The sequence below is a fragment of the Mirounga angustirostris genome, unplaced genomic scaffold (assembly GCF_029215605.1).
Source record: "Mirounga angustirostris isolate CCGP_5_RB_7025 unplaced genomic scaffold, mMirAng1.0.hap1 SCAF_13, whole genome shotgun sequence".
NCBI classification, from domain to species: Eukaryota; Metazoa; Chordata; class Mammalia; order Carnivora; family Phocidae; genus Mirounga; species Mirounga angustirostris.
Genome location: NW_026991721.1, coordinates 54311462 through 54328446, shown reverse-complemented (window position 1 = coordinate 54328446; position 16985 = coordinate 54311462). Strand labels below are relative to the sequence as shown.

Genomic DNA, 16985 nt, shown 5'->3' with positions numbered 1-16985 from the left:
CTTGCCGGCCTGGTTTCCCTTCTAAGCAGGAAAGGTCAGGCCTGCCTGCCTGGGCTGCTTCTCTCAAACAAAACCGGTCAGGCTGGTGACCTCTCACCCCCCAGGAGCAGGAAAGGTCGGTCCAGATTTCCACTCTGCCCTCCCCCACCAAAAGGCCACTCAGTTTACAATAGCTCTTTCCCAGGAAACTGTACTTCACGACTTATAAACCCTTTTCACCCTCTTAGCTCATCTGACTACCAGCACCCCACCCCAGCCGTCCATATCCGTACACCCAGCACCTAGCACCGGGCACAGTGCAGTGCAGGTGAATCTGACAGACAGCAGGCTGCTTCCACCCCAACAGAAGGGGTGCCCCCCACCCCCTTCCCCCACCCCTCCCCACCCCTCCCCCTGCCCATCTCCATCCAGGTTCCACCAACATTTACTGAGCTCCCGCGACAAGCCTGGGGCTCTCCTAGGCAGTTTCACCTGCGGAACATTATTTAAACCTTTCCACAGCCTTTTCAGGCAGGGATGATGTCCATGTTATACATGAGTAAGACTGAGGGCAGAAGGACTTTTCCAGTCTCTTCTTTACACAGCCAGGGAGATCTGCAGCTGGGCCTGGCCTGGAACTGGCTCCCCCAGATGACTTTCAGGTCCTGCCTCATTAGGGAGGGCTGTAACTGATGACCAGGTCCGCATGTGTGGGATGAGACCTCCCCGAGCATATGCAGGGACGTGGCACCAACATCCTGGCACAAAGGACCACCCGGCCTGAACAGGGGCAGATCCAGGCTTGAATGATGAGTTCATAGAGTTTGGAAGCCCTCTTAAAAAAAAAAAAAAAAAAGAAGGAGAGTACACAAATACCTCCCTTTTGCACCTTTCACAAAACGTCTGAGCACGTGGACACAGTGCTAGGTCTCAGAAGGGGCCCTGGAGCACAAAGGGCCTGAAGCTGAAGCCGCACCAGCCTCATGGTGAGTCCGCCCCTGGGCTGGAGGAAGGGCCCAGAGGCGATCCGAACACCACCCGCCTTCACAAAGGCCCTGCCTCCAGCCCAACAGACAGAGGAGGCTCCGGAGGACATTCCTTCTTCTTCTCACGCGTCCTGCTGCGACAGAACCCTCCCTGAGACCGGACCAAGTCTGTCTGTCTGTCTCCCTGTTGCCACGGTTTCAGAAGAAGCAGAGCTCATCTGAGCACCGGACCGCCCTGCATGCTCACATGGACAGCACCGCTGGGTTTCTCTGTGATCCTGGAGCACATCTCCAGGAGGATCCTCATGCCTGGGAGGGCAGGGTCATCCTCACCTGTGCCTGGAACCCAGAAACAGCCCTACCAAGAACCCCAGCCCCAAGTATTTGAAGGCTATGACACTGTTTACCAAGTGTTCCCACATCCCGCTTCCCATTTGGCCCACACATCAGCGCTGGAAGGTATGCAGAGCCAGATGTATTGTCCCCATTTACAGAAAGGGACAACAGAGGACACGCACCGTATGCCTACTCTGGGCTAGACATGCCAAGGGACCTTCACAAGTGATATCTCACAGACACCCTGCAAGGAAGGGCTGGATCCTCAGGGGACAGGTGGGGAACTGAGGTCTCGCTCAGTCTCTGGGCCAGGACCGGGGAACGGGGCTATGGCCCTGCTCTCCCGTCTCCCAGCACGGTCCTCTGCCCAGGCTCTTCAGTCTGGAGTGCGGAGCTCAGGAGGCACACATGCCGGAACACAGTGTGTCGTGTGAAGAACAAGAGGCCTCCAGCTTCTGTGGCACAGGAACACCTAGTGGCTTATGACAGGCCTTCCTAGAAACAGTGGACCAGCAATTGCCTTTTCCTCTCTGGATGTGTCAGAGAGAGAGCGCACAGGCCTTGGAAGCCTGAAACCTGCTTGAAAGCAACAGCCTCGCAGACTCAGGGCCTGGACCTTCCCACATGCTGCCAAGCAGCAGAAGGCCTCGTGCCTACATCCCACCTCCCACCTTCCCGGCCATCCAGACCCTGCACAGAGACCACCTCTCACCCGACAAGCCAACTGCCCAGGGCTTGCTCTTGGTTGCCCAAGTCCCAGCTCTGTCCTTCCCCCAAGATTCATTCACTCATATATATCCATTCTGCAAACCTTACGGAGAAGGTAGTGTAGGGTGACCAGCTGTCCACATTCACCCACGACAAAGGAGTTTCCCAAGATGGACTGAGGCAGTCCCAGGAGAACTGGGATCATTGATCACGCTGCTGTACTGTGTGCCTGGCCCTGTGCTGGTCACTGAGGACACATGGACATGGCTTCCAGCTGGAGAGTGGCTCTCACTCAATGAGGAACTACAATCAAAGCCACCTGCTCAGCACCTGCTCCGCACCTCACACACACCATCCACTGCAATCTTAGGAGGAGGGTATTATCCTCTCCACGGTATACGAAAGAAAACTAGAGCTCAGAGAAGTGCCTTGGCCTGCCCAGACTCACAGAGCTATCAGTGACATGCCAACACTTGAACTCAGATCCACTGAGACAGATAAAGGAAAGGGCAGGTTCCAACATGAACATCAGAAGACAGAAAAATATAAAGATATGTTTTATTTAATCAGTTTTGTAGCCGCCAGTATTTGGCATGTGCTAGAGGTTCAGAAAATATATGTGGAAGGGAGGAAGGGAGGGGAGGGTGGAAGGAGGGAGGTGGGGCAGGAGGGAGGGAGGGGAGGGAGGAGGGAGGAAGGAGAGGAGGAGAAGGAAGGGAGGGGATAAAGGAGACTGGGAATGGAGGGAGGGAGGAAGGGAAGGGGAGGGACTACCTATTGGAGGGAGAGAGAGAGGGAGGGAGAGAGAGAGGGAGGCAAGTGCCTGATTCAATCACCTCCAGGCTAGGAGATCCCAACCCCCAAATTCACAATACCAACATTTCCCTTTCCACAGCCGATGTCAGCTGTTTTCTCTCAGCACCAGGGCCAGGAAGGAAGTGAGAAGAGGGAAAGAGTGCTTCTCCTTTGGGTCAGCAGCTCAGGGCTCACTTCCTCCAGGGAATCTTCCCTGACTCACACCCCCACCCAATTCTGGCCCCTACTTACATGAGTACAACGGCCATGTGTGTCAGAAGTGTGTATGTTTGCACAAACGCCCATCTGCATGGGCGTGTGGGGCTTGTACTCTTGTTTCAGTTCACTTCTGCAAACCTAGACCTCATGTGGCTAGGCCAGCCCTATCAGGAGCTGGGGGGCCAAGAGGTACCAGACACAGGTCTGCCCACTAGCACAGGAAACTGACATGTCAGCAGCTAACTGTGATGGACCGCACCATCCCGGAAGCCTACAGGTGCAAGGGAACATGTAGGAGGACACCGACGGCCTGGGCGGGGGGCACCCAGTCAAGGGAAGGTGTCATGCCTAAGCATGCAGCGAGGTGCTCAATACAACACATCAACTGAACCACGCTGAGGTGAGGTTCAACCTTAAAATATAAGGGAGATGTTACCGGTCAGAGGAAGAAGGCATCCCAGACAGAAAGGCCGGCTTGAACAAAGGCACAGTGCAGAGAAAGTATGAAGACTGTGGAGGAATATCAAAAAAAGCGCAGCCAGGGTGGTAGGGAGAGCTGGGGAAGGAGCACAGGAAGGAAGTCTGGCATAGACCGTGGAGGGCCTCCAATGCCCCTGGAGAATGTGGACTGTCCTACAGGAAATGGGGAGCTACCAGCCCTTTTTTAAGCCAGAGGAGAAAAACGGAGTCAGATGCGAATTTCAGAATAAGAGGACGATGGTTTGGGAGGTGTCTTGACTGAGCAAAGGGACCAGGACTGAGCCCAAAGATTACTGAAACAGCCCAGGCCAGAAGCGGGGCTTGGCCTGAACCAGTGGCAGTGGAATGGGGAGAAGGAAATAACTTCGGTGATAGGGACGTGTATCCATCACCATCAGGCTGGGTGCTCTGAAGGTTAAGATTAGGAGCTTGGCACACCCCTGCCGCCAAACCAAACACTCCAACAGAAGCCGAGCCAGGCTGCTGTGTGGCCTGGGACAGGACTCGATCTGGGACTGGGTCATGGTTCTTTGGTTGAAAGGTCCTCTTACCAAAAACCTTTACCATTTTTTTTTTTTTTGGCAAAATTGACTGCAAAAGAGTGAACAAAAGAGTGAACATCAGAGCTGACCAGACTGTCTCAAGCGTGCATACCGAGTCCTTGCTGCTGAAGTCAGCCCTCTAAGTGAGAAATGAATATGTGCATATTAACCACTCTATTATGCCATGTGATCATCTTTGTCATTTTTAGGATATTAAAAAAATCAATTGCAAAGAAAAAGTTCTCCTTACTGAGTTTAAAAATGCTTCCAGGTTTCTTCCACTGCCCTGGGGCTATAAAGCCCCATAATAAAATCATCCTGCTAATGTGCCAGGTGCTTTCATTAGCACAGATAGGACAGAAAAAGAACAGAAACTTTATGCCCAGAGGCTGAAAAACCCCACAGACACGGAGCTACCGGAGATACCAGAGCTACTGGGAGAGGGAAGGTGAGAACCCCAGCCCACTGCTTCTCTCCGCCACGCAGCCCCTGGCCTCCAGAGATGGCCCTCAGAGCTGCAGTGTCCCCCCCTCCATGGCCACCCCACAGCCCCAAAGCTTAGAGCTGTTTCTCGTAAGATGTGGTTTCCTATTTCATGCCCACCGCTCATCTAGGAAGTCATCAGACCCTCTGCAGGGTCTCCTCCACTGGAGGAAAGCCTTTGCTCTGGTGGCCCTCCACCAGAAGAGACCGGGGCAGACCACCAAACTGCCTCGTTTCTGATGGTGGCTTTGCTCGACCTGGTGTCTCCTCCTATATCCATGCCATTTCTTCTGTCCAGGCCCAAACACTCACTGTGATGCCATGGGGCAGAACTTTGACTTTCACCCTAGATTTTGTGCCCTCAAACAGTTTGCAGCCCCACCTGGGGGGCTCAGTCGGTTAAGCATCTGCCTTCAGCTCAGGTCATGATCTCGGGGTCCTGGGATCGGGCTCCCTGCTCAGCGAGGAGTCTCTTCTCCCTCTCCCTCTGCCCCCCCGCCAATGTGCCCTCTGTCTCTCTCTCGCAAATGAATAAAATCTTTAAAAAAATTTTTTTTGTTGTTTAAATACAATCTGCAGCCCCAGCCTACCCCTAACTGACAACAGCTGAGGAGTCTGACACTGTGCCTGGTACACAGCGGGTTCTCAAGTATCTGACGAAGGAAGTCAGTCCCGGCTGAAAACCTCTGTCGCAGATGCCACCCAGACAAGCTTCACCTGTGGCTCACTTCCGACTCACCACCCAAAGCATGCTCCGGCGTCCCCCACATCTAAGGGGCTGCCTCTGACCCTCAGCCACTCGGCAGGCTCTGCCTCCAGTATAAACTAATCCACGTTACCCCTTCTTCTAGTGTGTTGTGATGATCTATTTCCTTTCCGCCAAAAGACAGGAGCAGCAGGAGGGCTGAGACCTGCGTGTTTCCTCCTCTTAGTGGGTCAGATGCCCAGCCCAGGACCTGCCACGTGGCAGGACCACAGAAGTGTTCCTTCACTGGCCCCTTCTTGGGAGCACCGGGCTGGCAGAACAGGAAGGGTAGAAGCCAACCCTGTAAACACCCAGCCGGGAGGAACCCCCGTGGTTCCCCGCCACCCCAGTCCCCGAGGGCTAGGCCTCTGAGAAAGGTCTCGGGTGGGAGACAGGAGCAGAGCTGCTCCCCAAGTCAGCCTCCCCCTAGGAGAGACAGGCCACTGGGGGAGCAGGCGGTGTGGGGACACATGTTGAGTGGAGGTCTGGGCCTGGCACCCAGCGAGTGCTTGAGAAATGTTTGTGGAACTGAGTGGAACACGCTGAAAAATGCTGGCTATTTGTTCGTCTGGCTGCAAAGAGGCCAGGTCCCCTCTGGGGGTACTTCACAGGCAAATTATCTCAGGACACAGCCTGTTTCCTCTAATGAGGGCTTCTCCCCTTCGCAGCTCTGCTCGCAGGAGTGTGGGAAGGCGGGCGGTGCGTGGAGCCAACCTCAGCGGCCCCGGGCTAAGGCAGCACGTACAGCTCTGTTTCCGAAATGGTGTGGGTCACATGTACCACCAGCCCAAGCAGGGGGTGGCTTACACTGACCTCTCAGTCCCAGGAATCCTGAGCCACACACTCCAGCCTCCTCCTGGGCCCCTCTGGGGAGGAAGGGAAGAAGGAAGCAGGGAGTTGGGCCGACTTATGTAAGCAGCTTCCTTGGAGTCAGAGGCCCTGGCATGTCACAGCCCAGCACCACAGGGAGAGGCTTGGGGAGGGGGAGGCAGCTTGCTTCCCTCCTTTGCTGCCTCTCCTCCAGACTTAGGCAGACCTCGGAGGCAGGCGCTGCTTTCCAAGCGTCTCAGCTCCAAGCAGGCACCCCCCCCCGCCCCCCCACCCCCCGCTAGGGGTTGGAAACCAGGAAGGGCTGTTGTCAGTGGCCTGCTGGCTTCCCCGGCTGAAAACCTGGCTCCGGACACCACCGCTGCGCCTCGGGGTGTGGGCTACGGGAGAGAGGCCTAGGGCCCTCCACAAGGCCCACCCCTGCCCCTGGCTTCTTGCCCCACACATTCTCCCCACTTCCTCCTAGACAGTCTGCCACGGGTGAGGGGCCAAAAGGCTGAGGACTCAGGCTGCCCAGCAGCACCCTGCTCTGCCCCTCCCAGCCCTCGGCAATCTCACTTCCCTTTCCTGCCATCATCTGAACTTCTTCTCTAGGCCGGTGCAACCCCCCAGCCCCGCATACTCAGCTGTGTGCACAGCACCGAACAGGACAGGAGGGAGGGGATGTGGGAGACAGGGGAGCAGAGAGAAGAGCTGAGATCCGCTCCTGGGCTGGAATGACAGCGAGGGCTTCATCAAATCCCTACCCTCTGGGCCACAGCAACCAAATGCGGTAGGTGGTATTATTAGATCTACCGCACAAACGAGAAAACTGACGTCCAGAGAGCCTAAGACCCTTCCCCACGGTCATGGAGCTGGTGTGCGATATTGTCGGACAGCAAAGCCACCCGACTGTGTGTGACTCTAAAATCCGCACTCCAGACCTCGGGGCTCCACCTTTGGGGAGCCCCATACACCTGGGGGTGCTACTCTTGGGACACACTGCACAGCCTTCACTGGTCACCACTGAGGATGCTAGTTTGGGAGCCACTGGATTGCCATGAGGACAGGGACAGGGCAGGACAGAGGCCAAGGGCTTGCCTGCTGCCACACAGAGTCTTCCCTTCCGATTAAACTACAGGCGTTCAATCTCAGGCTGGATCACACCCACCCAATGCCGACCCCTTCCAGAAGACAGGGCTGCTAGCAGCCAAGCTATCCAGCACAGAACACAGCCTGCTGTCTATGCCCTCTCCCCTTCTAGCTCTCCACATTCTCTCCCCCTCTAGAACTGAGAAGAAAAGCATCCTAGGGCCTCCTAGGCCAAAGCCCTTTCTCCTTCCTTCTTGACACATGGAGAAACTGAGGTCCGAAGAGCAAAAGCAGCTTGTCCATGGTATCAGAGGGATAGTGAAAGAAGTGGAGTCCCTCCTTCCCCGGTCAGAGCCCCTGCCCTTGATTTATCTCACTTGGGTGCTGTCCCCAGATAGCACTCCCTCTCAACCGTCTGTCTGTCTGCTTCTCTCCCTGCTCCCCCACCCTCTCTCCCCACCTCCTGCTTTTTTTCCCCAGCTCTGCCTGCAGGCCCCATGTCTGAAGCCTCCTTCATAGCATCGCTTGCCTTCTCACACTCTTCTGAGCCCCACTACCCCCACCTTCTTCCTTCCACTTCTCAGGGCCAACGAGCGATTCTTGGGTGGTTTAATTAGCTGATCATGACCGCAGCCTGCTGGATCCAGTGCCCAGAACCCTGTCCCCAGTAATTAGGTGGGTTCTGAGTACTTGCCCAGTGGGAAGCCAATGGGGAGATCTCTCCAGCTGCATAAAGAGCTCCTTGATCACCGGCAGGTCATCGGAAGCCATGGTCCCCTCCTCAGGCCAGGTCAAACCACACTGGATATACTGTAGCCAGATCCAGATGTCCATTCTAAAGAGAGACTCCATACTCCCCCATGCCACAGTCCAGACCCAGAAAGGCTCAGGAAATGTCTGAGGATGGGGATGATGAATGGAACCCACACTCTGGGGGCCAGCAAGGGATGGCTCCACGGCTGGGGCACTTACTGAGGAAGTAGGATTTGGGCAAGCAGCTCCAAGTGAGGGTGGCATTCTAAATGGGGGGAGCAGCAGAAGCAAAAGCAAGAAGGCTGGAATGAGCCACCAATCCCCGTGCTGGGTAGCTCTGGTTATCAGAGAACACATTCTCCTAGCAAGGTAAAGCTGCTCATCCAATGACCCCCGCCCTTTGGGTCACGCACACACACAAAATCACTTGTCGATATTTCAAAGTCAGCAAAGATGTGCCACTGTCCTCACCAAACTCAAGTGTAGCTTTTCCCAGTGAAACACATACATTCAGCCCCCTTCATAGCATAAACAAATATTTATGGAGTTCAGTGCGCCATGCCAGGTCTACACAGGTACAGGGACAAAAGACTCAAGACAGGTGTCCTTGGTCTCACACAGGGGACATCACAAGTATGTAAATAACCAGGACATGTGGGGGATGTGGGGGAGTGGATCAGTGCCAAGAATGAGAGAGAGAGAGAGAGAGAGAGAGAGAGAGAGAGAGAGAGAGAGAATGGGAAAAAAAAAAAAGTCACAAGGCACTTGGTGATCAGGGTGATCAGTGAGGACTTCCTGAAGGAGGAGGCCATATATGATCCAGGCCTTGAAGGACAGACAGGAAGGGCACTGAGGTCACCACCTGTGTACTAAGGGCCAATGATGAAACAGGCTTGTGCCGAAACCTCTGAGGCCTCAAGAGTGAATCAAACAGGGTCCCTCTGTGGGGGAGCTCGCAGCCTGGTGAGGGCGCTAACCTCAAATAACACTGCCCTTTGGCCAGGGACTTGTCCCTGAGCTTTACCTATTTCAACTCAGTTACTCCTCAAGGCAACCTCCTCTGTAGGCACTATTACTACCCCATTTTGCGAATGAGGGTGCTATGGCAGAGAAAGGGTTAAATAGTAGGTGAAGTCACCGAGCTGGTAAGTGCCAGAGCTGATATCTGCAACCAGGAAATCTGGTTCTTCCTAAAGCCTACCCACTATACTAATCAGTCTATGCTAAGCAGACCACACAGTGGGCTGAGGGCACAATCCACAGTCACCCCCAGGCCCAGGTCCCCTGAAGTCTCGGTCCCACTGGCCTGTGACAGAGGCCTGAACTTTGCCCTCTCCCCAACTTCTGGCACCCCCTGGAAGAAAGGTCACCCCCAAGCCCACTAGCAGAACACAGGAAATGGGTAACTCAAGGAGAGTTACCTCCTTGCCCGTGATGCTGATTTGACTTCCCCAGGGATACCAAGACCCAGAGAGGGTGAATGTGGTGCCCAAGGTCACACAGCAACGATTAAGCATTAGAGCATACCTCTGGGACCCTCCTGAGATGGTACATCGCAGCTGTCCCCACCCCTGCCCCTGCCCCTTTGTCAAAACACATCTGTGCCCGTTAATGGCATGGGAGAAGGAGGATGAAGCTGCAAAAAAACCCAGAAGGACCAGCGGTGGGCCCGGAGGCCCACAACCACTATGGGAGGGCCCTTTGGCCTCACCCAGGCCCGTACCCATTCCATTTCTGGACCTGTGGGTACAGGCCGTGCCGTCACTGAACGCTCAGACCTTGAGTGAGGAGTATGTCTCCTGGGGGCCTGACATCAGCCAGAGCGCCCCCCCCCCCCCCGCACCTTGTTCCAGGCTCTTCGGACCAACAGATGGATCCCTCTCCAAGTACAAGGGGCCCCCATGGAATCAGCTGTGGTCCCAGCCCTGTCCTGGGCAGAGGGAAAACCACTGAGTCGCTGCGGTGACTTCAGCCATACAGAACTCCAGGACCTGTCTGGTCCAGTCCCTGGAGCCCGGCCTCATCTGGCACCAGGTCTCTGGGAAGGAACAAGCAGTTCCTCTAAAGAGGACTAAAGATGGGGCCCGTCCCAGGAAGGAGGAGGCGTCTCCAGAGAGATGACCCTGCCAGGCCCCCTTGGGGAGGAGGGAGGGGGCTGGGACAACAGACTCCTTTGTTCCCCTCTCAAAAGCAGCCACCCTGTCCTGCTCCACCCCCTCTGTTGGTTGGACACCCCCCTACTAGGACTCCAGCCACTCCTGGGGCAGGACCCATCCTGCACATAGAAAACAGAGAGGGTTCCTGAAACCATCAGAGATAATACCTATTCATACTGAGACATGCCCCAACCTCAGGAGCCTTCAGTCTGATGTAGGAGACAGGCCTTCCTCTTGCAGAAGCCTGTCTGATGGGAGAGAAACTGGCTCCACTCCCAGGAACCCCATTCTGATAAGGATGGTACCCCCCCGCTGCTTCCGCAGGACTTCACAATCTGATGGAGAAAACCGGCTCTCCGCTCTCCCCCCACCAAACCTAGCCTAATGTGGAAAACATGGCTTTCATCCTTAAATTCCCTAATGGGAAGGACCTAATATTAGCCTGTTGGATGCCCCTGGGCTGAGAGCAGAGGCAAGAGGGGTGGACGGATTCAGTCCAGTCAACAAATCCTTACCACGCATCTCCAATAAATCAGACCCAGAGGTGGATAATGGGCCAGCAAACAGAAAACAGAAATAGCCCTCACACCACAAGGAGCTCACCAATTGGGGAATAAAAACACCTGGGGTAGGAATAAATGTGTGAGAAACTGCCATGAGATTCACCCACCCAGCACCCTGCGCCTGCACCTGCACCTGCTGTCTGCACTTTCCGTCTAGACGCCTTGGCCTTCGCCATGCCCCAGGACCCAGCTCAGAAGGCACGTCCTCATGAAAGGCATCCCCAAGAACCCCAGCCCCAGTCAGATGCCCCTCTTTCAGGAGCCAGCACAGACAGCTTCGCCTGTGACCAGCTCACATTTCTGCAGCTTCCCTTCCACCCTCAGCGGAGCCGGACCCCCCCCCCAGGTTCCCACACCCCCAGTCTCCACCATCCTGAGCCCAGGGCCTCACACCCTTCCTCCACGAGGCCCACCTCAGGTCCAAGCACGGGGAAAAGCAGAGTCCTCTCCTCTCCCCTGTGCCCCTGTGGCCCAGCTTTGCCCTTACCACCCCGTCAAAAGCCCCCTCGCCAAGTCACCGGCCACTGCCTTCTGGCTAACTCCCAGGAGTCTCGCCCAAGCTGGTTTCCTCTTCCCCCTCAGGCATGGGTGCTCTCCAAGGCCCCAGCTGTCCCTAACTCTCCTCTCTGCCCATGCCATACCTCTTCCCTGCACCACAGTACCCACGCTGTGGACAAGTCTGAAGCCCAGAAGCCAGCCTTGACTGGGGACCAGAGATGGTAAGTCAGGTTCAACATTGCCACTCCCAGCAACCCCAGAAGCATCCCTTGACAAAGCCACAAGACATCCTCATGTTCCAGTCAAGATAGGTCACACAGGGCTTAACTGCCAAGAGAGATGACAGCCAAGGTTCGGAGAGCTGGTGATGACATGTCCCCAACACACCCGCCCTCCTCCCCTTCCAACAAAGAAAACTTCACAAACATCTGCAGGAATGAGAATTCCATTCCATCCCATTGCCTCTCAGGATGCCCCTCCTGTTATCTGACTCTGATCGTTCATGTTTACCGCTGCGGTAGGAAGAACAGCAAGAACCAGAAGGGATGCACAGCTGGAGCGTGGAGCTGCCAGGGAGGTGGGGGAGGCCAGCTGTGTGGGCCATTCAGCCCTCTCCCTCTGGGTGAAAGCGCGGTGCAGCAGTGGGCTTTAGTGAACACACAGGCTGGCTTCTCGGCTGAATGGCAGCAGACAAATTAGTCTCTCCTAGTCTGTTTCCTCAGCTGTAAAAAGCAATCACAATCCCTCCATCAACAGGATCACCGGGAGAACCAAATGAGATCATGCATGTAAGTCTCCTGACACATACCAGACACCCGAATGGACACCACCTCCTCATTCATATTTCTCAGTTGCGTCTTCTCCCCAACCTTAGCTCAGATCCTGCCTTCTCCCAGGCTCCTCCCCGGCCTCCTCACCCGGTCTCCCTGCTTCTGCCCTCCGCCCCCTGCCACTGCCAAAGGCGTCCCTCTGCAAGGGAACTCTGCCCCCATCCCTCGTCTCACGCCCCCCCACCCCGAACCACCACGCCCTCTCTCCTTAGCCTGACATTCCAGGCAGTTGCCAATGAGCCTGTATTTCTCTCTTGAGGCTCACCCATCATCACCAGCCCAACCCGCAGGCTACACAGGGTGCTTCACGTCTCCTGGCCTTTGCACATTCTGCGCCCTGAGCCATGAATGACATCCCCAGGGCTACCGCCTTGGCCTCCTCATCCTTCCAGATGAAGCTCAGTAGCTCCAAAGCCACCTCCTTCCCAGGAAAGCTTCCCTCACCATGCCCCCTGTTGGGACCGGGGCAGGGGCTCTTCCTTAGGCCTTCCACAGCACCTGTCACCCTGCCATGTAACCACTTACTCTGCTCTAAATCCTTCGGGGACAGAATGGGGCCCTTCCTCTGAAGCTCCAGCCCCAGACCCTCAGTCAACATTTGTTGAATGGAGGTATGACTGCTCCCAGAGCACCTTGGTAGAGCAGTCATACCACCTGCCCTGTAATTAATCCCATCCAGGCATTTGCCTCACCCCTCCTTCCCCCCGGACCTCGAGACTTCCTAGAGGACAGTGACAGTTTCTGACTAATTCTCACTGTCATTTTCATATGGGGCGGGGGGGTGAGTCCAAGTGTAGGAATGGATGCCATGACTCCTGATCCTCAGAGTATGGGATATTTGCAGTTTCCTCTTCTAGGTCAGAGAAAGAAACCCATGGCCTACGGAGTGAGGCACAGTACAGCCCATTATTGATTTTGCCCTTCTCTTCCAAATTACTCAGGAAACCTTTCTGGAAGGGGAAAGGAGGCCTCCTGGGGCTACAGGGGAGAGAGAGGGAAAGAGCAGGGCCACCATCCATTGAATGGACTTTAGCCAAGCCTGGGCTCCAGGCTTCGGGCAGCACCTCTTCCCCTGCCCAGCAAATTCAATAAACACAAGAGAGCCCTGAAATGTTTAAGTATTAACGGCTCCAATTTACGGACAGGGAAACTAAGGTCCAGAAGGGTAAAGACAAATGTCCAAGGTCTCCCAGTGAGTTAGAGGCAAGCAGGGGGAGTTGTGGAAAAGATCCTGACCCCAAAGATAGGGTCTCCAACAGGTACCTGGCTGCTCACAGGGTCCCCATCCTGCTGACACCCTACGCTGGCATGGGGAGCAATGACACTCCTCTTCAAGTCACACAGAGGCAAACCAAGGCCCAAGAGGGGCTGAGTCACCCTGATGGCGAAGCAGCGCAGGAGGAATAAACGAGAAGAGCAAGGGCTCCTAAATCTCACGGGGAAAAGTCTCATCTCAATGGTCAGGAGGATCTCGGCTTTGGGGGACGTGGACATAGCAGAAGAGAGAGTCACACATCCTCTTACTGAGGACAAAGACCTGGTCGCAGTGCCGGCCAGCTGCAATGAGAACTAGTCATCAAGGTGAATGCAGAAGCCTCATGATCTTCTGCAGCCTTCCCTACCAGCCTGGGCCTCCACACACAGAGCAGGGCACCCCACCATGGCCTTCAACCCAGGGCCCATGAAGGGCTTGGCAGTGCCCAAGGGCAAGCCACAGAGAAATGGACCAAGTGGGCTCCAGCCTCTGCCCTGCTTCTCACGCCCCCTGACCTTAAGCAAGTCAGGTAATCTCTAACACTCTAGTTCCTTTTCTGGAAAACAGGAAGAGGAAAATTAACCTCCTTGAAGAGGTGTCAGGAGGATGACTGGGAAGCAGTTTCTAAATTATCTCCAAGCCTCAGTTTCTTCTGAAAAATGAAAATAATCTCTGGAGGATCTTTCTAATGCTGTTGAGAAAGAGTGTCGGATGGCAGTAGTGTGAAATTACTTTCTCGTGGTCACCAAACATGATGGCCACTGGGGTCACTTCCCCCTAGGCTATCTGCTCCTTTGGGGAAGGAATAGGTCTCACACATCTTTGATCCCCACACTATGCCTAGTATACAGCAGGCACTCCATACATAATTACTGGAAGCAAGAAGAGAGACAGGGAGGGTGGAGAGAGGGAAGAGAGGAGGGAGAAGTGGGGCACAAGGATAGAAGATGGAAAAGAAAGAAAAAATGAAAAAGAGGGGCTTGTAGAAGGGGGAGGGGGAGGAGAGAGGGAGAAGCTTCTACTGGCACTTAAAGCAGTAGGCGGAGTGAAGAGGTACAACCCGGGTAACAAACCAGTGCCTGATCTGGGCTTGTCTTGGTCTAGAGGGGCTATCCCCAGGGGCTGCCCTGCCCCAGCTCCCTCCCCTATTTTGTCCTAGTTTTCCATCTCAGAGGCAAAGCCCCTCCCTTTCTGGGCCAGGGCAAGCTCCTAAGGAGACAGGAACCCCTCTCCCCACCCCCACTTCAAACACACTGTAGCCAGCCACCCCAGGCCTCTGGAGGTCAGAGGGAGGGGAAACAGCGGATGGGATGCATGTTTCCCAGGCTCCGAGGGCCTGCCACCCTCTGTGATGTGTGTGTTTCCACTTCTTGCCATGTGGGGACTGGAGTGTGTCGGCAGCCCCAGGGTCAGCTGGCTTGTGACCATAGGGCTCCAGTGGGGGGGGGGGGCATTTGTCTGACGGGTCTGTGGGGGTCCGTGCTGGTGGGGTCTGGCAAACACGGTGCTGGGGAGATATGTGCCAGCATGAGAGTGTGAGGGTATGTCTCGGAGTGTTTGTTACAGCGAGTGCAAGTGACAGGGTATGTGTGTATCAGTGTGTGCCAACGTGAAGGTGTGGTAGAACTGACGTGTGCTGGAGTGTGACCCGTGTGTGACAGCATGACTGTCCGCAAGAATGTGTTCACGAGTGTGTACCAGTGAGTGTGTGACGGTGTGTCACTGTACACGATGAGCATGTGGCAGTGAAGGTGTGTGTGCGTGCCAGCATGAGTGTGCCCGTGGATGAGTGTGTCTCCGGGAGCGTGTGTGCCATTGTGTGGTAACCTGCCCCCTTGCGTCTCTGCGTCTGCGGGCCAGTGCGGGGTGTCGGCAGCCAGTGAGTGTGTGTGAGTGTGTGCGAGTGTGTGGCGGCGACGGGCTGCGAGCCGCATGGGGCGTCCGGGTCCTCGCTCCCGGTACCCCCACCCACGGCCCCACGGCGCCCACGGCCCCGCCAGCGACCACACACAGGACACCTCCGGCACAGGAGAGCTGCGTGCCGCGGAGCCAGGCGTCGGCGCTCCCGGGGTGACCGACTGGAACCCCCGCCCGCGCCCACGGGCACCCGGCCGGGCCGCCGCCGGCACTCACCGCGTCCCTTTGTCGCCCATGGTCCGCCGCGGCCGCAGGAGGTCCGAGGCGACAGCGCCCAGGCTGGAAAATCCCCGGCCGGCAGGAGGAGCGCGGGCCAGCCGGCTCCCGGCTCCCTGCTCCGCCTCCTCCGCTCTCCCGGCCGCCGCCGCCGCCGCCGCCGCCGCCGCCCCCGCCCCCGCCCCGGGCCCGCCCGCCGCGCCGCACAGCGCCCGGGCCGCGGCCAGGGGCGTGGAGCAGTGCGGGAGGGTGCGTGTGCCTGCGCGTGTGCTTGCGTGTGCGCGCCAGGGCAGGGCGGCGGGCGCGTCAGGGCCCCGAGGTCGGCACTGGGGGGTCCACGCCGCCGTGCACCCCGCTGTGTGTCTGGTGTACGTGAGGGCGCACGCTGGGGTGTCTATACGTGCGCGTGTGTGCACGCGAGTGTGCCGGTGCGTGTGCACGGCCGTGTGCTCCGGCCGATTCGGGAGTGTGTTCGGGTGATGGAACGGTGTGTGCACGTCTTTGTGCAGCTGCGCGTGTGTCCTGGGGCGCGCCCCCGCGCTAGCCGGGGGCAGCCTTTTGTGTGGCCCGAAGGGTGGAAGCCCAAGGTCGGCCCACCCCAAGGCCGAGCTCCCTCCCGGCGGCGCCCCTGGTGGGGTGGGGGTGGGGGCCTGTAGGAGACCCCGGGTGCCTGGCACGGCCTTAGTCCTATGCCCCACCCTCCCCCATCCCAAATCCCCGCCCTTCTGGAGCGATAACACCCAACAACCCTACAGGGACAGGAAGAAGGGGCCAAGGCGGGGAGGAGAAGGCAGCCATCAACGCTGGGGAACTGATGAGGGTGGGAGGGGGGCCGGAGACCAGCAAGGGGGGTTGGCAGTGGCTGCCCAGGAAGAGGAAGCAGTGAGCACAGGAGATAAAGAAGAAGCTTAGAGCTGGCCTGCTGTGGCCTGGGAGTCTGACCTGGCGGGTAGCACCATGAAAAGGCCCCTACTGGGCGCCTGGGTGGCTCAGTTGGTTGGGTGACTGCCTTCGGCTCAGGTCATGGTCCCGGGGTCCTGGGATCAAGCCCCACATCGGGCTCCTGGCTCAGCGGGGAGCCTGCTTCTCCCTCTCCCTCTGCCTGCCGCTCTGCCTACTTGTGCTCTCTCTCTCTGTCAAATAAATAAATAAATAAAATCTTAAAAAAAAAAAAAAGAAAAGAAAAGGCCCCTACTAAGCTTCATGGCTTTTTATGGGTGACACTGGCCACCAGCCCTCTCAAAAGGGCTCCAAACACATAAAGTGAGATACTTAATACAGATTGCAGAATTGTTCACAGGTGTTTGCTGCCCTCCCCTAGTGCCGGACACACACACTGTAGGAGCCCAGTAGATGTTAGCCCCTCCCTCTGCAGACTTCTTGGTGTCCTGTAATACCCTGGCTGGGATCCTGCTTTGTCGGAGTCCCCTTCCTGCTGTCCAGGTAGTGGGAGAGTATGAGGCCTTTCCCACCCCCTCACTGCTGGGATTTGGCTAACTGGCCCAGACAGATCCCTAATATTGGCATATTAATGGGAGGAAAGGAAGCTATCATTTATGTGATTGTGGGTCTGTAAACATCTCCTGTAATTATGCTCAGAAGCAGTTACCTATGCTGATTATATA

The 16985-nt window shown here is 56.4% G+C and overlaps 1 protein-coding gene across 3 annotated transcripts in view; it reads right to left on the bottom strand.

Annotated features, from left to right (window-relative positions):
- ARRB1 (arrestin beta 1) overlaps positions 1 to 15517 on the bottom strand; it is a 74085-nt gene extending 58568 nt beyond the window's left edge. Inside the window, exon 1 of one of the 3 annotated variants that reach the window (XM_045894453.3) lies at positions 15361 to 15517. In XM_045894453.3, coding sequence (XP_045750409.1) covers positions 15361 to 15380 — 20 coding nt within the window. In that variant the 5' untranslated portion in view covers positions 15381 to 15517. The remainder of the gene's footprint in view (positions 1 to 15360) is intronic. The other 2 variants (XM_064576918.1, XM_064576919.1) reach the window with 2 other exon arrangements.
- Positions 15518 to 16985: the final 1468 nt, after the last annotated feature.